General features: G+C 37.7%; 4 protein-coding genes across 6 annotated transcripts; all 4 read right to left on the bottom strand.

Annotated features, from left to right (window-relative positions):
* Window positions 1-1,700: 1,700 nt before the first annotated feature.
* LOC106335246 (mitochondrial import receptor subunit TOM40-1-like) lies at window positions 1,701-4,477 on the bottom strand. Its single transcript, XM_013773718.1, has 11 exons — window positions 4,248-4,477; window positions 3,680-3,761; window positions 3,478-3,580; window positions 3,299-3,394; window positions 3,160-3,210; window positions 2,986-3,051; window positions 2,622-2,723; window positions 2,456-2,524; window positions 2,281-2,364; window positions 2,086-2,181; window positions 1,701-1,982 (listed from the first exon to the last, which is right to left on the bottom strand). The coding sequence occupies exons 1-11, from the start codon at window positions 4,372-4,374 to the stop codon at window positions 1,929-1,931; spliced, it is 930 nt and encodes a 309-aa protein (XP_013629172.1). The 5' UTR covers window positions 4,375-4,477; the 3' UTR covers window positions 1,701-1,928.
* Window positions 4,478-4,497: 20 nt separating this feature from the next.
* Window positions 4,498-7,391, bottom strand: LOC106335247 (phytochrome-associated serine/threonine-protein phosphatase 3-like). 3 transcript variants are annotated; one of them, XR_001268710.1, is made up of 11 exons: window positions 7,080-7,391; window positions 6,775-6,921; window positions 6,635-6,702; window positions 6,347-6,404; window positions 6,139-6,249; window positions 5,998-6,048; window positions 5,747-5,890; window positions 5,560-5,655; window positions 5,384-5,455; window positions 4,937-5,140; window positions 4,498-4,712 (listed from the first exon to the last, which is right to left on the bottom strand). XR_001268710.1 is itself a non-coding variant. In XM_013773719.1 (10 exons), the coding sequence occupies exons 1-10, from the start codon at window positions 7,158-7,160 to the stop codon at window positions 5,057-5,059; spliced, it is 912 nt and encodes a 303-aa protein (XP_013629173.1). In that variant the 5' UTR covers window positions 7,161-7,391; the 3' UTR covers window positions 4,762-5,056. The 3 variants fall into 3 exon arrangements, 1 of the variants encoding a protein (XP_013629173.1); XR_001268711.1 differs by having other exon boundaries at window positions 4,562-4,739; XM_013773719.1 differs by lacking the exon at window positions 4,498-4,712 and having other exon boundaries at window positions 4,762-5,140.
* A 90-nt stretch (window positions 7,392-7,481) lies between these two features.
* On the bottom strand, window positions 7,482-10,258 carry LOC106335245 (transmembrane protein 53-like). The gene is made up of 6 exons (XM_013773717.1): window positions 10,187-10,258; window positions 9,464-9,566; window positions 8,558-9,362; window positions 8,380-8,485; window positions 8,095-8,291; window positions 7,482-8,004 (listed from the first exon to the last, which is right to left on the bottom strand). The coding sequence occupies exons 3-6, from the start codon at window positions 9,301-9,303 to the stop codon at window positions 7,734-7,736; spliced, it is 1,320 nt and encodes a 439-aa protein (XP_013629171.1). The 5' UTR covers window positions 9,304-9,362; window positions 9,464-9,566; window positions 10,187-10,258; the 3' UTR covers window positions 7,482-7,733.
* A 1,417-nt stretch (window positions 10,259-11,675) lies between these two features.
* Window positions 11,676-18,441, bottom strand: LOC106335762 (myosin-1-like). The gene is made up of 23 exons (XM_013774369.1): window positions 18,183-18,441; window positions 17,546-17,826; window positions 17,357-17,458; window positions 17,137-17,280; window positions 16,890-17,040; window positions 16,778-16,805; window positions 16,512-16,677; window positions 16,328-16,391; window positions 16,215-16,228; window positions 16,049-16,133; window positions 15,718-15,821; window positions 15,475-15,613; window positions 15,178-15,296; window positions 14,725-14,877; window positions 14,432-14,521; window positions 14,266-14,343; window positions 14,005-14,163; window positions 13,670-13,876; window positions 13,347-13,552; window positions 13,110-13,245; window positions 12,909-13,038; window positions 12,684-12,830; window positions 11,676-12,602 (listed from the first exon to the last, which is right to left on the bottom strand). The coding sequence occupies exons 1-23, from the start codon at window positions 18,283-18,285 to the stop codon at window positions 11,881-11,883; spliced, it is 3,528 nt and encodes a 1,175-aa protein (XP_013629823.1). The 5' UTR covers window positions 18,286-18,441; the 3' UTR covers window positions 11,676-11,880.
* Window positions 18,442-19,665: the final 1,224 nt, after the last annotated feature.

Genomic DNA, 19,665 nt, shown 5'->3' with positions numbered 1-19,665 from the left:
GCCACGAGAAAGTGAATCTCCACCCGAGCAGATGACGAAGAGACGGTTGACAACCAAACTACCCAAAGACCGAACGCGATTGAGCTAAAGCTCCACAGTTCCTTACCAAGAAATCCGTAGAAACCCGTTGGTTAAACATCATGGAACAGCACAACCCCACCTCACTGAAGCACCACAAAGAACATTACACCTTGAAGCCCAAAGGTCGAGCATCGAACCCTTACCGAAGACAAGTCCGATAAAAGAGAAGACGCCAGAAAGGCCCGACGACAACACCAACTACCACAGTCAGAAGAACCTAACCGCATCCAATAAAAACCACCAGTCATCACAACCTCGAGACCAATCATATCCAGAAAGTCAAAGAAATCCAGTCACACTCCAACACTAAGACAAAGACCAAGGCTGAACAAACCCATAACCACCATTGACCCGCCTGAGATACACCTCTCCAACTCTGATGGAAGAAGTAATAACCCACATCAGAGCCGGTATAATCCTGCACCGCGCACCAGAAACAGCTTCGAAGCTAGAGAAGCAACCCAAACAAGTCAAGAGGACAATGAGCCATTTTCTTCATAGAACCTAAGCAGTCACCGTTTCAGATCCAAACAGCAACACATACCTATAGCTAAGGACCAACACATAAACAAAAGTAAGGCAATCCTAGGAGTTGCCACACAAATAGGGAAGTCGCGGGTTCAAGCTTGAAGCTAACTTCACCAGTTCTGGAACTGGATTAAAAGTCTCATGACTACCGCACATAAGCTACTGAGCCCATCACCCACCGACTCACCAACTTAGCCAAAGAAACCAGGATCCGAAACCAGACCATCGAATCCCCTCCTTAGCCCAGATCTGAAGCTACGAACCAGAGGATGTCTGCTTGCCGAAATTAAAACCGTAGAAGTATAAACAAGGATGAGACAGGGCCGCTCCCGGCGGCGGTGAGAAACACCAACCGCCGGAGCAGTAGTTGAGCGAGCGGATAAGCTTTTGTTTTTAAGTTACGGCGGCGAGGGAAGATTTACCTTTCATGTTGACCCTTTGAGATCTTGTTTCACACTAGAAAATATTTTAAATTTAGTTTTTTTAGAATAATCATAAAATACATTTTCTACAACATAGACAAATTTTTACTACGTTGGTGTATTGAATCTGAAATTTGAAGTAATTTGATTTTTAACGAGTTTGTAGATGATTGCAGGAGAATTAAAGAATTTGGTGTGATTTTTGTTAAAATACTCTAGAATCTCATATAAAACAATGAGATTTGAATTTTGATTTTTATAACTATAGAACTCCCCTCAAATACTCTAGAAACAATTAAAGTACTCTAAAATCTTCAACTTAAATTTTGTTCAATAACAGTGGATTTTTTATGAAATGACAAGTTCAATAACATTAAATTTTAAAGTGTTTTTTTAAATCCACGTTTGAATAACAGCGAATTTGTCATTTTAATACAGCGAATTTGTCATTTTAATACAAATCACTTGAAACTCTTAGTTGAATACACCCCCTAAAATTATTATCCAGCTCCAAATTTAATTTATTTAGCTCCAAATTTAATTTATTTACTTGCTATTGTTAGCTAACGCAAACTTTTTCTTCATTTAAATAAACAAGGAAATTTTTTTTTTTTTTTTTTAGTTTGTACGGAGAGGAAATGATGCAAACCTCCAGGCAACGTTACAAGATCTAAAGAAAGAAAGTAACACCAAAAACTTATATAATGGGTCTTCTTAATGGAGACAAAACCTAAACCGTAAATAACAACACAACACACTTCCTTTGTTTTTTTTTTTGTTTTAATTTCCCAACGTTGCCGACCAAAAAGCCTAAATGAAATCTTGATGGGAAATACAATAAGTTTAACTGAATCCCCCGCACTAATGAAAGCGCTGCGTGTGGTAGAGCCAGGCTTATTAGCCGACTGTTAAACCGAATCCAAACTTGTAGTCCTTCTTCTTATGGTCAAGCTGTGAGGGAAAAAAAAAAAAACAAAACCAATCAACAGTTTTTAAAAAGGAGACTCTTCGGTTATACTATATCTCAGTTCAAGAACAAGGAAACACTATGTACCTCTGCAGATAGAAGAAAGTTGAGTCCCATACTCAATCTCTCTTCCAAGAGAGCGGATGCAACACCGTTGGAATCAATCTTTCCCCGCACACGTGACTGAAACAAAACACACATAGATTATCAAGGATCAATACAGATCAAGAAAGCGTTTTTTTCTTGCTTGTTTTTCGATTCCATAGAAATGGGTGATGTTACCTGTCTGAGAATGTAGTCATACCCAAGGCTAGCCACAACATCTCTTGACAAGTAGTTGTAGGCGAAATCAGTAGCTAGAGAAACCTGATCATAATAAAATAAAAATGAATAGTGTCATGTTTTATCTCTATAAACTCCATAGAGATAGGAGGAGCTCATGACAAAGGTACATTACCTTATCGGAAATCTTCTGAACATAGTTCATACCTATAGTACCAGTGCTAGCAGCTTGCGCAGTAGCCACCTGTTGGTAAAGAAAAGTTCTTAGTAAGAAAGAATACACAATCGGTTAAGAGTGTTGTTATTCACCAATAATATAGCTTAACAAGAAGAAGATTTACCATTTTATCAGTTTCGTATCTTGCAGCGTAACCGAGACCAGACTTCCGAGGCACACCAGCCCAAAACACTTCCCCACCCAAAGACAGACGGGGTGTCACACTCTGTCCAACATTTTCATGAAAATACAATTGACTTCAATCTCTCTCACATGCACCATACCAAAAGTTAAAACTATTACAGATCTGAAGAATGATAACGGATAAAAGACAACTTTTCTTATTGCCATAATAACTAAGTAAGCATGCCCCCCACAAAAAGTTGATTAGGACAATTTAAAGTTCACATCTCATTATAACTGCGTTACAGCTAGATGAATAATGTAATTGCAGGAAAGCAATAATTTCAAACAACAGTCCACTTTACCTGAATATAGGTTGCTCCAACTAGAGCACCGTTCCCAAGTTGAAATTGGGCCCTGTAGTCTGATCCCTACACAAACATGAAACGAAAAGAAAAACTTCAGATGAACCAAATGCTAGCAAAGGTGCATCACAAGGGATAGGGAAAAAAAAAGTCAAATAAAGAGAAGTTGCTCACCATGTAATCAAAGTTGAACATTGCATGGGACATATGAGGCTCATTTGTCAGCTGGAAAAGAAATTAAACAAAGATGAATGAAGGTAATAATCAGATACACCATAGATGATCAAACACATTATCAAGTAGCAGCAGTTACCTGACCAGTCGCCTTTAAGATCAACCTATCAGTTAGATCAGCTTTCACTCTTGCGTTTACTCTACCATCAGTCATCACTCTTCCAACAAGCATCAACTGCATATATATATATATATTTTTTTTTTTTTTCATTTTCATATCTTCTTGATAGCCATAAGAAATTACCAAAAAATTTGTACCTTTGGATCATAGTAATTGGCACCAAACTCGTAATGGGCTGTTGGAATTTTGATCGTCGTGTCAGGTGACTGAGAAGGAACTTCCGTTGGTCCCATCATTACACTATTTCAAAAAAAAAAAGATCGATATACAGGCTTAATGTAAAACGCAAACAAGTGTAAGCTTATTACCAATAATAACTGTAAATATAAATATTACTACCTGTGGCAAAGGGAAAACTTTTGATTCAATCCCTTGGCAAAGTCGAAGCGTAAACCCTCAAAAGTGTCTGCCTTTAAAGACACTGCAAAGAGTAATCAAACAAGTTAGAAACCAATTGAAAACAAACTCTATATGGCTTCGCTACACATACCAAAACCTGATCTAAGAACAGTAAGAAACCATTAGGAGACATCAAGACAAACACTGAGGCAGACAATGAAAATAATCACTAATACAAACTTTGTGGCAACCAATGAACAGAATCAAATGCGGACAAAATTGAAAAACTTTCAATCATACTATATCGTTTCTACTGTTTGCAAATCTCGTAGGACCTTGAAACGATTCATGTAAAGAAAAAAAAAACAATTAAAAACCAAACAGAAGCAGCTCAACCATGCCAATACAAACAAAAAACAGAACATAAGCTAAATTTATAAAGACGACAATACAATGCAGTTAAAGCCACACAGATCAGTCTGAGCTATCCATGAACCGAATAAAGGTATAAGCTCAAGAAAGAAGATATCAAGAAGAAAAACTAGATCGGTAATAAGAAGTACTAAACTGATAGCTTCACGGTTGAGTTCGTCATAAGAAACAGGGCAAGGGAGATTCGAGTAATCAACTTTCTCATCTACTTTAGTCTTCGCATCGATTTTTGCCGCCGCAAGAGGTGGTAGAAGATCCGCCATCGCCGCCTCTGAAAAAAATATAATCCTTAACGGCGGCGATAGTAGTGGTGGGAACAAGAAGATGAAGAAGTGCAAAAGGGTTTGGTTTCTCTTTGGAGCTAATCCTCTTTGGGTTTTTGGTGGGTTTTGTAATTGTGCCGGTTCTGGTTTACCCTGATTTCGTCTTTAATCTCAAACCAGTCTAGGACCGTTCATTCTCCGGTCTCACATCTACATCGGGTAACAAACCGGTCCAGGACCGTCTTAGGATGAAGAGGCGGTAGAGGATTTCCTTTTATGTTGTATTCACCACATGGGTAGACTCTGCTTAATGGATTTCTTTTGTTCGTTTCTGTTACCTACCAATCAAATTTTAGATCACCCATCTTAAATGACAAAAGAGATGAGTAACCACACAGCGAAAGAAAGATTTAGAGTTAGTGTCATCTTCACAACAACAAAAAGCAGAGTAACAGTGTAAGTGAACAATACATAAGAAAAGATTGGGGTCTCAGTAAAGAAAAACAGAAGGAAGCAAAGAGAATCACGTGTAGACACAAAACTACTTCAGTCAGAGTGTTACCTAAGATCTACATATAATCTTTTGAGACTGAACATATTGTCAATGGTAGCTAGCAATGGCTTCATCACCATCATCATCATCGCAGCGATGGAAGAAGGGGGGCAAACATAATTGTTTTCATTACAGGAAATACGGAACTCCTGTCCTTGGCCCTCTCATTTGATTGTTCTCTTCTGTCTCGTTAAAGTACTTCACATCCCTTTCCTGGTAAAATAACATGGATTTCATCATTAAACCATACACAATAATGAATCACAACATAATGCACTTACTACCTATAATCCATGGCAAACACACACACACGGTTTACTTATCTTTCTTTCTTTCTATAGTTCTCCTTGTACCTTTACTTTAAAAAGCGGATACCAAACCAAGAAATGTGTACTTGTTCTGGTAGAGAGCAAGACTAGACTATTCAACAGGAAAGACTTAAAGATATGGGCTCACCATGTTTTCATCGAAAATCAATATAGAAGCGACATTGCCACACCGGTAACAGTAATTAGGTGCAGACCATACCTTCACACCAAAAGAAGAAGAAAATACACACACATCATTAGGCAGAGTAACATTTCCAATTATCCAGCTTAAAATGGCCAAGTCATAAGAAGCAGGACACTCACAGTTACAAGGCCTTTATCTTGGAACATGTACTTGAGACCTTCTTGTACCAGCTGGTGTGCACGGCATACTAGATCAAGCTTGTTGATGTGGTTGAACTGCACAAGAAGCCAAAACCGAATATCAGACACGTGAAATCAGTTTATTAGTTACGGTATTGATTCAACGATTGAAGAAGGATAAACATACCTCAGTGGTAACCCTCGATCCGAAAAGCCAACCAGCTCCACGTGGACTAACAGCCCATGTTTCAATATCTTCAGGATCGCTCCACATAAGATCGCAAAAGGGACCTTCATGGGGAATTTCACAATTTCGATCGACCAGTCTTATCTAGAGCCCATAATAAGATGTAAAATGAGTGGACGACCTTAATAACATGCTGAGCCAGAAACATACTTGACTGGTGAAAGCCAAAAGCATTAAAGGCAGAGTTTAACCTGATCAATTGTCCGCACATCCGGGGAAAGGCCACCATGAACACAGAGAACCTAGACAAAGAAAATCCAATCTGAGTATAGGATACAGCAAACATATTCGTTCTCACCCGCAATGCCAAGTTGCTGAAGAAATTAACTTACAGTGCTATCAATAATAGCTGATATGGTAAGATAGTCAAAAACATCTGTGCAATATCGCCATGCATTAGCGTTACCATACTTCCTTTGACATTCGTCATAGAAACCATAAACCTGAAAAGTAAAAAATTGGGATGAGCATCTTAATACTATAAATGATATACTGAAAGTGCCTTAGAGATAGATATAAGTGGAGCAGAACAATGCATACCTGCGTTAGCTGTCTACTTTCATGATTTCCACGCAGAAGTGTAATATTGGCTGGATGTCTACGCATTACAACACAAAAGAATCAAAAAAACAAATTAACGCCCCAAATGGAGAAGATGTATTTCCAAAACAGCAAGGAATCTACACTTTTAAACAGCGTTCTCAAGTAAACTAATGCGTGAAAGAACACAAAAATCACTTGGTATCTTTCCAAAACCTAACAAAAGGTAAACATGAGATGTTTGAAAAATCAATTACTTCCTCATCAGAACCAATTACTTCACTTTACCTAGCTTTAAGAAGCAAGAGAATAGTGAAGACTTCAAGGCTGTTGTAACCTCTATCCACAAAGTCCCCCTACAAAATTCCCCACAGCATATCAAGATGTGTTCATATACTGATTTTGTGATAAAACAAAAAAAAAAGTACCATAAATATGTAGTTGGTGTCGGGAACATGACCACCGGTCTGAAAAAGCTTCATGAGATCATGAAACTGGCCATGGATGTCACCACAGACGGTGACTGGACTGTTGACAGGCTGCACGTTTGACTCCTCAATCAGAATCTCTTTCACCTGCAACATTTACAAACCATCTCATAAAACACCTTCTGGTTATTTGAATTACAACATTGATTGAACCTATTGACACATTCATCGTTATAAAGAAAGAAAGAAAAAACCTAAAGCAAGTAAGGGAGAAGGGGAAGAAGAAGAAGATATGGTGCGCGTACGTATTCGCAGAGACGCTGAAGCTCGTCCTCGGAGAGATGCTGACCGTCTTTAACCTTCGAAATCCATTGATCCAAATCCATTGCTCTCCCTTTAATCCCACCACTTGCGTTCGATTTCGATGGAGATTTTTTTTCTGGGAGAGGAAGATTGAAATCAAGATCAATTCACCAGAGATTCTCCGACTTCGTTAGGGTTACGTAAGCGGAGGAGGAGGAGGAGATGAAAGAGGGGATGAGCGGTTCGAGCTCCTCATAAGGATCTCAAACGCAAATCGCTTGATCGATCTCCGCCGCTTCAAACGCAAATTTCACTTTTCGCGTTTTTTTTTTTTTTAATCAAACGCGATTGCTGGTTAACAAGCGTGTCGTGATTAAAAAAAAAATGCGAATTGCGAGCCCTTATAATTCTTAAAAGTTACGCAAAGAGCACGATACTTTACAATTTGCGTCTCCACACCCTAACAGTCACTTTCTTGAATCTTCAGTCTCTCCTAAATGTTCAAACCTCAACCATTTACAAGGGAAGAAACAATCTGTTAACTGTAATAATTCAATCTATACACCATTCCAAACCAAAAGAATCATCAAGTAGTATTCTTTCTTTCTCTGTATGGAGTTAAAAAGTAAAGCAGCAAAAACACTTGTGGAAGCTGGCTATGAAGAATGATTGCAGGAAGCAAGGACAAAGTTGTCCATGAAATGGTTGAGCTCAGCTGTATAGAGTTCCGGGTTACTCCTGAAATGGTCTACATGAGGGGAAGATATGAAGTTGCAGGCACGGACCTCGTGCCCTGCTTTCCTCTGCTCTACAATGAATGATTCAACTTGCCCCGCTGGTATTACTCTATCTGCAGAGCTGTAAATGTATAGCTGTGGACATCTTGGTTGTGATGATGATAATGTCTCTACAACATCTGCGAGTCTCCTGTAATAACAAAAACAGAGTGAGTTTGTCAAATGTGTTGAAAGGTGTTTTTCTTTTTTTGGTTTTGTGTGTTTGTGAGCTTTTTGTTACCTGTTTACTTTGGGAAGGTTAAGAATCACTCCGAAGAACTTCTCAAGAATCAAAAGCAAAGCTGTTTCTGTTACAGCAGGCTTAGGCTCCGAGAAGTTAACACCTCCAATGTTTGACTCACATGATGAGCTTGCAGATCCTCTAGTGGCTACACTGTTTTTCTTCAAGAGGGCGGCTGAGAACCCTGATGCCCATACCTGTTTTCACAAGCCATATTAGTATCCAGAAACTGCAAAGCTAAATGACCATTATAACATAGCAATGAATGCAAGAACCATCTCTTACAGTAGGATCAGCAGCAGCAACAGGAGCTGAGTCCACTATGCAACCTTTAACCCTTCCCATCAATGATGAATCTTGCTTCTGAAACTTTTCCAAAATGGCTCCATATCTGTAAATACAGAAAATTCACCGAGTGAGATGTGAAACCGCCACATGAAAAGACCAGAGATATACAACTCACGTTAACCATCCTGTGTTGCTGAAGGTGTGAAACACGAGATTCTTCTGTTGCTGCTCCTCTTCGTCCAACCAATCAGCCAAATGGTTAACCAGCGATTCGACGTTCTTCTCAGCTTTTCCTCCAACTTTGTAGCTCATAATCTCGTTCATGGGGAGAGTAAACGTGATGACATGGTAACCCCTCGAAGTATACCAATCAGCATATTTCTTCAGATGCTTTTGCTTCGACCCAAGCCATCCAAGCAAAACCACAACGGTCCTATTCTTCTCCAAGGCACAACTCGAGGAACCAGACAGATCAAGTGCACTAGTCTCAGGCAAATGCCATTTGTATGAAACGTCAGGAGCCACAAGAGAGGCTCCTATTGTGAATGCCGCTGGTTTTGAAGCCTTAGCTAACTCTGCAGACTGATAAGCGCTGCGAAGAGCGGGCAGAGAAGTGACAGAAGGAGCAAGCTTGCAGCTCGGATTAGGAGCTAGGAGGAGATCAACATTTGGTACAGGAAGACGAATCCTGGAGACAAAAGTCAAATCTTTGAGCTTGGAGTCCGAGATTTGAGAAACCCACAAGGACCTTTCGTCATGAACTGAACCAGACACTGAAGCAGCAATCTGATCCGATTCAGAACCTCGAACTAGTGATCTAAGAGAAGAGAACTTCTCAGAGACATCTGCGGACACAGAAGCGGCGATAACAGCAGCAGCGGCAACAAGTGGCCGTTGAATAATGCCAGACAGAGAACCCATGATGGCCACAATCTAAATTCAACACAGTCCAAAACTAGCATACCAATGGAAAACGAGTCCTGTTATATAAGAAGAGAAGTGAGTATAGACACGCGCACACACAAACAAAAACATACATGTTGAAAACGCGTGTAAGAATTTTAAGATGGTGTTAAATTACCTGGAAGCTTCTGGTAACTCGGGCTGCCAAAACTTGACAGCCCGACCTTAATGTACTAACGACTTGTCAAGAGAGTCAAATCTCTCTTGTACACACTGCGCCTCTGCAAGAAAATCGTTTCACGTTAAATATGAGTTCTTAATTAAAACAGTTTGAAACTAAACACTAACCAAAAGATCTCTTATGATGTTGACACTCTTTTACCAAAAAAAATAAAATAAAATAAACTTTCTGTTCTCTTTTGTAAAATCATGAGGATTCTACCTCCAACAATGAAAAATAGATAGAATTTTTAGATAGAATTGTTTCAAATTATGAGAAAAACGATGAACATTTTTTATTAAAAAAAATCCCCAAAATTAATAACGGAGCAAATTGCTTATTTATTCAACTTTTTGCAAAGGACCCACAATGGAGACATAATCAATCAATCGCGTAGATCTCTCTGAAAAGGGAATACAACAAGACATGATTGATGTCGACTAAGCCCATTCTCCAGGCGTCTGAGCAGGGTAATGGTAAATCGACGGAAACCAAAAACTCATTTTTCACGGAATTTGAAAACCGCGATTGATTGGGGGTAATTTAAAAAAAAAAAAAATCGAATTTGATACGATTAATCAATGTAAAATTAGAGAAGCTGAGAGAAGAAAAAGGGAGATGATGAGGAGGAGGAGTAATGTTGTGACAATTAGCGAAGAAAGGAGAGAAAAAATAACTCACCGCAAATATAGAGACGGAGGAAGAAGAGGGAAAAGAGAGAGATTTATTTGTTTAGAGCAACGAGGAAGATGGTATGACCCCTTTATATACACAACCTTCAAACCGAATATTTATGTCTGACCAAACAATTAAAAAACTAAAAAAATAATAGAACTTTATATACAAACCGAACCAGTAAAAACAAAATCTATTTAATTATTTTAAAACAATTTATTTATGAAAAAAAGACAAAAATAGCACTAAATCAAGTTTTTGTTCCCAAACTAGCACTCAAGGTCAAAAGTCACAAAAATAGCACTTAATGTTTTATCAAAAATCACAAACTTAGGGTTTAGAGTTAAAAGGTAGGGTTTATGATTTAGGGTTTAGGGTTTAGGGTTTAGAATTTAGGGTTTAGGGTTTAGGGTTTAGAGTTTAAGGTTTAGGGTTAGTGTTGAGAAATGAGTTTTTGGGGATAAGATTTCAAATTTTGAAAAATAAAAAAATTAAAATTTTCAAAGGATAAACTTAGAAATGTGCTATTTTGGAGATTTGCCCTTTATTTATTTTAAATCTTTTTTATTTTTTTGCTAAATCTTTTTATTTTTCCATTACAGGTTTCTATATAAACTTTTTGGTTTATTAATTAATTAACTTTTATCTAACCAGAAAGATGTTCCCAAAATGCCGTGTGACCACCTCTTGGATCATTGGATTGGATATGGAACATTGAAGTTCCAATACGCACAATATTAAAAAAAAAAAAGAGTTTAATAAACGAGTTATCATGTGGCTTAGAAACACATGTCTTCGCGGTGTAAATAAGGGCATAATTATTGTATTATATAAAAAAAAAAACATATTCTGTCAATTTTTACGTAAAAGAATATTCTATTTGGATATCCAATAAGAAGAAAAATATGAGGGAATCTTGGTTTTTACATTACGCCAAGTTGTCCCCACCACCATTTCAATTTCTTCCTTGCTTTTTGGAAGTGTTGTGAGAATCGATTATATTCCTTAATCGGACCAAAATGTTTGGATTCCTCTTAATCCTCTGCAAAGTTACTTTGTTTATGGACCATATATATATATATATATATATATTCATCTTACCATTCTGGTATATCTTTTTGTGTCAAAGAATCAATCACTCAACCAATATACAAACCAAATAGACATTTGTTCTGCTGAAGTTACACAAAACTAATTGAATTCTGAAAGTGTTTTCCTCAGATTCTATTTAAACTTTGAATTATTATTATTTTCCATCGAGGAAAAACATTATTCTGCAAAATTGGTGAAATAAATAAATAATTTATAAAAAATTCCGACTTTTTAATGTATACAAATACCATAGTTCAATATTAATTTAACATGTCAAACTTTTGGGACTTGACTGCAAAGACTTAATCTCAATGATCCAAGACTTAATCTCAAGTTCCAGTAATAAAATAACCGGAAAAAAAAATCTAAGTACGCTCTTCTTTTGCTTATTATACGTGAAGTGTGCAAGCAGTTCTTTTACCCGTTGCTTAAGCTAAAAAAGGAGCTATTGTTTACTACAAAAACAAGACATTTACAAACATTTATGATTTGTATGATCACATAATATGCGTTTTGTCTTAATCAACATCATTAACTTACTTTCTTTACCAGCAAACGAACAAAGTTTGCCTATAACAATAGTCTTCACCTTCTATCAATAGTATCAATCAGTACCTGGTGCTATATCTCCGTCCCCACCACTTCCTCTTCACCTTCTCCATCGAACCACCACTCTCTTCACTCCCAAGCTTACTCAATATCATCTTCGTTTCCCTCAACCTCCCTCCATAATCCTTTTTCCACGTCTCAAACATCTGTTTCAACCTCCTCAGCTCTCTATCCGGATTCAAGTTCGCTTCCACCTGACCAGACTTCACTTCCACCAAAAACTTCGCATCATCACCAAACACTTGAGCTCTCTGTTCGAACTCCTCAGCTAACCGTCCAATCACACTAAGCCCCGCACTCATAGGTCGTTGTTGCTGTTGTTGTCTCCCCCCTCCTCCTCCCTTGCTCGTCTGGCTCTTCAACTGATTACTCCCTGAATCCCAATCACTTGCATTGACCGATGCATCTGAGTTCCTCGCTGAGTTCTCAACCGCTAAGCTTTTCTTTGCTATGGAGAGGCTGGACTGCAAAGACCGCATCTGCTTCTGCCAGATCTCTTCCATTGACTTCATCTTTTTCTCGTATTCCGACCACCGGTTCTCGTACTGTTGAAGCCTCTGTTGAAGAATGTCGTTCTCTTCTTCTTTCTCACGTAGAGCAGCTTCTGCTTTAAGTACCCTGCGTTGAAGCTCGGAGAGTACTGATGCCTTCACTAGCACCTCGCCAGATTTTAGCCATCCAATGTCCCCTGAGCATCTTCTAACCAACCAACCACGAATTGCTGCAAAGAAGATTACACTAACTCAGTGTCATATAAAAGACCTACAACATCTAAAAAGTACAACAAAAGCTTTTTTTTTACCTGATTGTATCACAAGAGACGCTTCTGTTATGCCCTTATACTCTTTCCTAGCAATCTTGCTTTTAACTTGGCTTTGTATAGTAGCAGCAGCCCTGTGCCTCCTTCGTAAATAAGCAAACTCTTTTCTTACTTTCTCTCCGCGAACAACTGTTGCAAAAAGAGGTGGGACAATGAGATTAAGATGCAAGAAGACCAAGGTGATGAACTGAGAGGAGAGAGTTATACATGACTGGAGAGTATAGATTCCCATTCTAAGCTCCTTCAAGTGACAGCGTGCTTTGTATCCTCTAAAAGAACTCTGAACACGTAAAATGCCGTGGAGAGTACGGTTCCTTGTATCTTCAAGAACACCAATCTACAATGCACATGAGACTATTATCTATGCCTCTTCTTAGAGGAAAGACATCAGCCGTCTAGCTATTATACCTGTCCGGTTCTGAAGAACAACTTTGTGTAGCCAACTTGATACATCTCTGGCAAGATGTTGAACTGATGGAGAATTGCAACTGAAACACTTAGAGGATCTTTATCAGCAAAGTTCTCCACCAGAAGGAAACCATACCTGCAATTTGAATCATTTAAAACCAATGTGGTTACAGCTCAAGAAGAAAAGTGTTATAAGGTCCCTTGCATAAGTGCTAAATGATGGATGTGCACTGTCACCTTCTGGCGAATTTCTGATGAGACATTCTTGTGGGAAATCCAGAGCGTGAAATTCGAACCACTTCTAGGACCCCACAGCATCTTAGCTGCTGTAAGACAAGCCCTTGCTCATACAACCCTGGAGACTGTACGTTATTTGGCTTGATACAGCGGATGAAATGTGGAGTAGTGTTTCCTAAACGCTGCATCAATTGAAAAAGTTGACCCTGGAAATACACAAACCAGGTTAGAAAACTTGGATGCAAATAATGAGCTTTGAAGTAAAGCAGGCAACAAAAACTGAAGCAACATCAGGTTTTGTGTTTCAGGCCAAAACACACTACCTTAAACTTAGTAGCTACACTCAACCGCTGGGAATCAGCACCACCTGCTTTGTGTAAAGAACCAACAACAGGTTTTTCAGATTGGATCAGCATGCTAGAAGCAAATGCTTGAGGAAGGTGGCAGGAACAAGAGGACAACAGTTGTATAGAATCCAAATGCAACAAATCTCTGTTCTTCTCCAGAAACCCAGTCGTCTCATATGTAACCTGATTCGGCAAAAAAAAAGCAAGCTGTCAAGAAGCATTCAAGACCGACACTAGACTCGTGTTTCCTATCAAACTTCTATATCTCCAAAGATAAATTGCTATCACTGAGGTTTTTCAAGAGCTATTACCTCTCCTGCATAGTGGACAACTGTGAAAAGCTTCCCCCGATCTCCTCTGAAACATGAATTAGAGAGTAAATGCTGTTTTAGCTTGTTTGCAAGCGTCAAGTCTGTGCCATTCGGAAATGTAGATTCCTCATCCAAAAGCGAGAGCAGCCCCAATGGTTTCTGCACAGACAATGAGACTTAAATGCTTAAAGACATGCTTCAGACTAAAAGCATTTCCACAACTTAATAAAAGCTGAAATATATTGTTTTCTTAGTATCTACCTTTTCAAAGAGACTAAGACAATCTTGGTTGTCCTCAAAATCAACTCTTGTCCAGTCAATTCCATCCTGGATATATTCCTGAAACAGTAGAAAGAAACATTAACACCTTGGAATGAAGATTTACTACATGAACCTGTATAGTTCAATCAGAAAGGGGAAGCTTTACCTCTTGCTCCAGCTTGAATAGATGACGGTTGAAGTGTTGCTGCAATCTCTCATTTGCATAATTTATACAGAACTGCTCAAAGCTATTTTTCTGCACAGGAATGTGAAGTTGTTCAGCAAATCAGTAAGATATAACACCGCTATTTCAACTTACAGTCAACAGTTTATTTGCCAAAAGATTCTAATAGTTGTCATTATTTAGGGATGTAACTGCAAACTGTAGGTCTAATGATGTCAGATAGCAACTGTAACTTTGTACAGGAGAAAGCACAGAGAGACAGAACAGAAGAATACATCAAATGATTCGAAGCCATAGATATCAAGAATGCTGATGGATCTGCCGGTTCGCCTCTTTCCTACTGCAAGAGATTTGTTGATCTGTTCAACCAGCCAGTCAAACAGGCACGAATAAATTGATTTTGCTAGAGCATCTCTTGCATCAATGGCCTGAAAGAAAATATCAGCAAAATAAATTAGTGAGTAACACAAGAACTTTCCGGGTACTAAAACTGAGCCAAAAAAGAAGAGTCAAGCCTACTATGAGAGTTGATGCCAAAACTGAACTGAAAGCATTGTTTCCAGATAAATGTGAAGCATGGATACTAATAACGCAAATGTCATATGTGCAGTAAGGATGCAGAGATCAACCAGAGCAAAAAACTTCCAAACTGTCATAGCCTCTCTATATTGACCCTACTTCTACTTTGATTCTTTGCAAAAATGCAAGCAGTTTTCATAATAATGTACCTGCGGTAGTGTTAGCTTCTGCACAATAGTGTCCTTTCCAACTCTCATGTTACGTTTGGATAAACTTAGCTTAAGCTCATTGATGTTGCATCCAATCAACTTAGCAACCGTTGACAAACCTGAAAATAACCAATACAGCACGCAGGTAAGTCTCCCTACCAGCCAGATAAGACATGAAGTAAGCAGAAAACGCTTAGTGGGATGCAGATTCAACTTTCATGGACATAAAAGAGAAAAATATTTGAATTCAGTTTAACTCTAGGCATCCCTAGTTAGGGAGTGAAGAGGCTTACTTACTTTCATCTGCTACGGGTTCAACGTGGTTTTCATTGTCAATAACAGTGAAAGAAACATTTCCCAGCCATAATACTGCAGCAAGCATTGCGAATACACTTTCTTGATCTTCTTTACTAACATGAACAATGTCCAGAGCTTCCTGTAACAACAACAAAAGAGTTCTAAAATCAATTGAGAGAGAAATAAGGTCTGAAATGAGTAGATAAGAGGAATTTAGAAAGTATCTCACTGAGAGAGAAGTACCTTAACAGTATGGAAACGTTCAGCATCGTCAACTCCATTGATTGAATAACAATTACTCTGTCCCAAATATTTATACTCACGTGCGCTTTTCAGATTTAGCTTCTCTGCGTATAAATGACGAATGGAAGAAAAAAGCACATAAATACAACTGATAGGTTACACAATCTTATTTTACTTATGGATATATTTAAGCACACATAGTTAATCTAGGTCCATCAAAATTTCATCTCAAACCTACATAAGACAACTTACAGACTAATTAAGCTAGAAATATGTTTTAAAACTCTCCTTTATAAAGACTCCATATAGTGTTTATTTTTCGTAACAATACCTCTAAGTGGAGGTGAAGCCCCAGCACAAAGTTGGTAAAATATATGATATGACCTTTCCCCTTCAGCACATTGGACCACTCTAGACTGTTACAATGTGCCAATGTTAGTGAACCATGTTCAAGAATATAAGTAATGAATTAGGAAAACCTCATTTAAAGAAGCTACCTTTTCTAGTAAAACTGCCAAGTTTGAAGAAAAGGCAAACAAAAATGAAACTAAGTTAGCTTCTTGTAAAGGAAAATGATCAAATAATGTGAAGTAACAATGTCAACACTTACAGGTTTGAACTTGAGCACCCGATATCTTTCCAGTTTCACTAAAATGAATCTCTATCAGTTTCCCCTGTAGATTTTAATACCAAAACAAAAATTGTGAGACATACTAAAAGTCTAAAACGTTCAAGAAACAGCAAAAGAGAATCAAAATCTACAAAAAAAAAAAGCATTATGATGAAGGGCTTACAAAACGACTAGAGTTATCATTTCTCAGTGTTTTTGCATTTCCAAATGCTTCTAAGATGGGATTAGTCTTAAGTATCTCATATTCAATCCCGCTTCCACCTCCAAGAGCAGCCAAGTACTGCATAGCTATCTTAGCTGTCTCAGTTTTCCCTGCTCCACTCTCGCCGCTGGATAAGAAAGAGAATCTTGTAAGTTGTAATAAGAATACACCACAAAATACATCTTTACAAGTCAATTTAATGCATCTTCACAAGTCATTTTACTAACCTGATAATGATAGATTGGTTAACTTCATCTGTATTGGAAAACATAAAAATGGTGTGAGAATTGCAATGTTTAAAACATTCCACAACTAACAAACAATGAACCATGATCCCACCGCGTATCATTTCACGAATTGCTGTATCTGCAATTGCATACACATGAGGACTATCATTTGATCTCTTCATGTATGCTTCGATGTAGCGGTTTCCGTATAAAGGAACCTCCTTGAAAGGATTCACAGCCACCAAAACTGGTCCTGCTTTTGTCTACCACCATAAAAGGAAAAAAAAAGTTAGAAAAAAAGCAAATAGTAAATGCTGGAAACATATATGATCAACAGATTCAGGGGGGGAAAGACTTACATATATCATGTCTTCGTTGTACCTATAGTTGAGGTTGTACAACACTGATGGCTCATTTAAGTAACTAAGTTGCATTAGATCGTCCACTCCATCAAGAATATCAGGGTTTGCAGGTACCAGAGTCTCTGACATGACTTTTATAACCTGATTAATCAATGCGGATTCAAACATTTGAAATATTAACTCATGCCTATCTTAGGAATACAAAAGAGTCACTTACTTTTCCCTCAGCCAAAGAAAGAACAGACTCCTCTCCTGAAGTTGACAGTATCTTCCCAAGCTCCCATTTACCATTGGGAAGTTGAATCCAAGATTGCAGTATCTAAAGTTCGAAAAAAACTGTCAAAATTTCATTCTATGTACCTACCTAGAAGCAATAAGTTTGTTCTCAATTTAGCTAGAAATCAACCTTCTTCCGAGCGTACGCACTAGTGTCACTCCACCTGCGTTCATCACTCTGAGGCAAGGTCACTGTGGCAGCATCAGTATCCATATCATTAGCTAAAGACTGATGTTCAACGTCCCCGCTATATGGTGAATCCTCACTATCCCCAGCGGCAGTATCACTTGGACTAACCCCATTCCTTAAACCACCTTTTCTTGGAACACTGGAACCATCAAATCTATAGTCTGCCGGCAGAGACTTAAGTGAGTTCATGGATGGAGTCACCTTTTGGGACATTTTTTTCCCTGCAAGAAAAGAAGGAAAGCTAATCAAGCTCAAACAGAAGAATGCAAGAAGAAACCCCACTCAACACTCAAAAAGACATTTCTAGTTTTATTAACACACTTTAGGGCATAAACAGTAATGCTTTCGTCTCCACTGTTTTCAAGTCCCTTAATCATCAAAATGAACAAAAGGAAAATAGAAAGATACAAGCTTTCTCCATTTTAAGTAGAATGCATAAGAGTGAGAAATACAAAAGAACGCAGGAATTCTCAAATTTATTCGATTTAATAATCAATACCTTCCAAAATTAGATGCTCAGCAGAAAAAAAAAGTTTGAATTTTTCTTAGAGATAGATCTCGAACTGAGAAAACCCACCACAGAGAAGAAGCTTCTGGTTCTGTAAACTTGAAAGATCAGAGTGAAAAGGTCGATGTGGAGATGAAAATGCCACCGGTGTGAAAAAGGGCCTAAAGAGCATAAATCCTCTAGTAACAAGTGAGGAGACTGCTTGACAGATTTCGAATTTGGAGAGACAAATGCCACAAGTGCGAGTGAAGAAGAAGATTCAGCTTTTTCTCTGCTTCACAAGAATAGAAGAAGAAGACTGCTGTTTGTTTTAGAGCCTTTATTTCTGTTTCTATTTTCTTATCTTTTTTGAACTCAGAAGACTTGCACTTATATACTCCCTCTGTTTTTATACATATAGTTTTAGCAAAATAAATTTGTTTCACAATATAACATGTTTACGGAATCCAAAACAGCTTTTATACTTAAAAGTATTATCTGACAATTTTGAAGTCTTTGTTTTTTTGCCACCAAACTGATTTTTGAAAAAGGTGAATTTTCAGCACCTCACATGTTCTGAAATGACGATTATGTCCTCTTTGTGTGTTTTTTGTTCAACTGATGGTTTCAAATTTTAAACAATGACAGATTCAATTAATGCGGATATTTTCCTCTTTAAATGTTTTTTTTTAAATTAAGTTTTATTCCTCTTTAAATGTTCTTATAATTTGAATAACGCATATACGACTCATCTCTCAAATCCTTTTGAGAAACATTCAAGGTATGCTTTTGTAAGCTTTTAGGTATGTATTTAGAAGCAGTAAATTTTTTTTTGCGTGCAAATGTTAAGATTTATACTATTTTCGGTTTTATGATATTGTGGCCGGCCACTTATTATAATGAGAAAGATTTTGAAGCAGTAGTTATTAGCATGAACGACCTATAACTGTTTACCATTTAGTTTTGCAATTTTTTTAGAACAAAACATTATGACATTATCAATACATGCAACATAAATATCTCGACAACGGTGTGTAAACAGGCAAATGAAAATCATGATTAGCTTGAACAATTTGGTATATAAATGTGTTCGAGTTTGTTGAACTAGATCTTCATTACCAAAGCTACTGACGATTTGATCTGTGACCTCTACAAAGTTAATTTTATTAGCAATGCATATTATTTAATTTTATTTTGGCTAACTGTGTACATGCATGATGCATGTCTCTTGTACTTAGATTGTGTTCCAAATTAGTTAATAGTACATATTTGTAGCCAGTTACGAAAAAAAAGTTGGAATGTTAATTGTTACTTTTTTCGTATAAGAAAACATGTTCCGACCATGTGATTATTAAATATACACTACAAGAAAACAGCGGTATTCTGACGGACATTCCGACGGAAAATGAAATCCTCGGAATATCCCGAGGAATTTCCGAGGAAATTCCGAGGAAACACAAAATTGGGATTCTCCAGAATTTCCTCGGAATATACCGACGAAATTCCGAGAAAATATCAATCCGTCGGAATATTCCGAGGAAATTCCGAGGAAAAATGGGTTCCTCGGAAAAAA

The sequence above is a fragment of the Brassica oleracea genome, chromosome C3 (assembly GCF_000695525.1).
Source record: "Brassica oleracea var. oleracea cultivar TO1000 chromosome C3, BOL, whole genome shotgun sequence".
Lineage (NCBI taxonomy): Eukaryota > Viridiplantae > Streptophyta > Magnoliopsida > Brassicales > Brassicaceae > Brassica > Brassica oleracea.
This window is presented reverse-complemented; position numbering and strand designations above follow the sequence as displayed.

What these genes read in the sequence shown, in the direction of transcription:
- LOC106335245 (XM_013773717.1), bottom strand. Translation starts at nt 9,303, where the DNA reads ATGGGTTCTCTGTCTGGCATTATTCAACGGCCACTTGTTGCCGCTGCT. An exon ending in TTGCTGCTGCTGATCCTACT is followed by an intron (nt 8,292 to 8,379) that starts GTAAGAGATGGT and finishes TTGTGAAAACAG; the next exon opens with GTATGGGCATCAGGGTTCTC. An exon ending in AACCTTCCCAAAGTAAACAG is followed by an intron (nt 8,005 to 8,094) that starts GTAACAAAAAGC and finishes TTGTTATTACAG; the next exon opens with GAGACTCGCAGATGTTGTAG.
- LOC106335247 (XM_013773719.1), bottom strand. Translation starts at nt 7,160, where the DNA reads ATGGATTTGGATCAATGGATTTCGAAGGTTAAAGACGGTCAGCATCTC. An exon ending in TTCAGCGTCTCTGCGAATAC is followed by an intron (nt 6,922 to 7,079) that starts GTACGCGCACCA and finishes TAAATGTTGCAG; the next exon opens with GTGAAAGAGATTCTGATTGA. An exon ending in TGATTTTCGATGAAAACATG is followed by an intron (nt 5,141 to 5,383) that starts GTGAGCCCATAT and finishes TTATTTTACCAG; the next exon opens with GAAAGGGATGTGAAGTACTT.
- LOC106335246 (XM_013773718.1), bottom strand. Translation starts at nt 4,374, where the DNA reads ATGGCGGATCTTCTACCACCTCTTGCGGCGGCAAAAATCGATGCGAAG. An exon ending in ACTCAACCGTGAAGCTATCA is followed by an intron (nt 3,762 to 4,247) that starts GTTTAGTACTTC and finishes TACTCTTTGCAG; the next exon opens with TGTCTTTAAAGGCAGACACT. An exon ending in TTGGAGCAACCTATATTCAG is followed by an intron (nt 2,724 to 2,985) that starts GTAAAGTGGACT and finishes AATGTTGGACAG; the next exon opens with AGTGTGACACCCCGTCTGTC.
- LOC106335762 (XM_013774369.1), bottom strand. Translation starts at nt 18,285, where the DNA reads ATGCTCTTTAGGCCCTTTTTCACACCGGTGGCATTTTCATCTCCACAT. An exon ending in AACCAATCTATCATTATCAG is followed by an intron (nt 16,678 to 16,777) that starts GTTAGTAAAATG and finishes TTTCTTATCCAG; the next exon opens with CGGCGAGAGTGGAGCAGGGA. An exon ending in GTCTTAGTCTCTTTGAAAAG is followed by an intron (nt 14,164 to 14,265) that starts GTAGATACTAAG and finishes TTGTCTGTGCAG; the next exon opens with AAACCATTGGGGCTGCTCTC.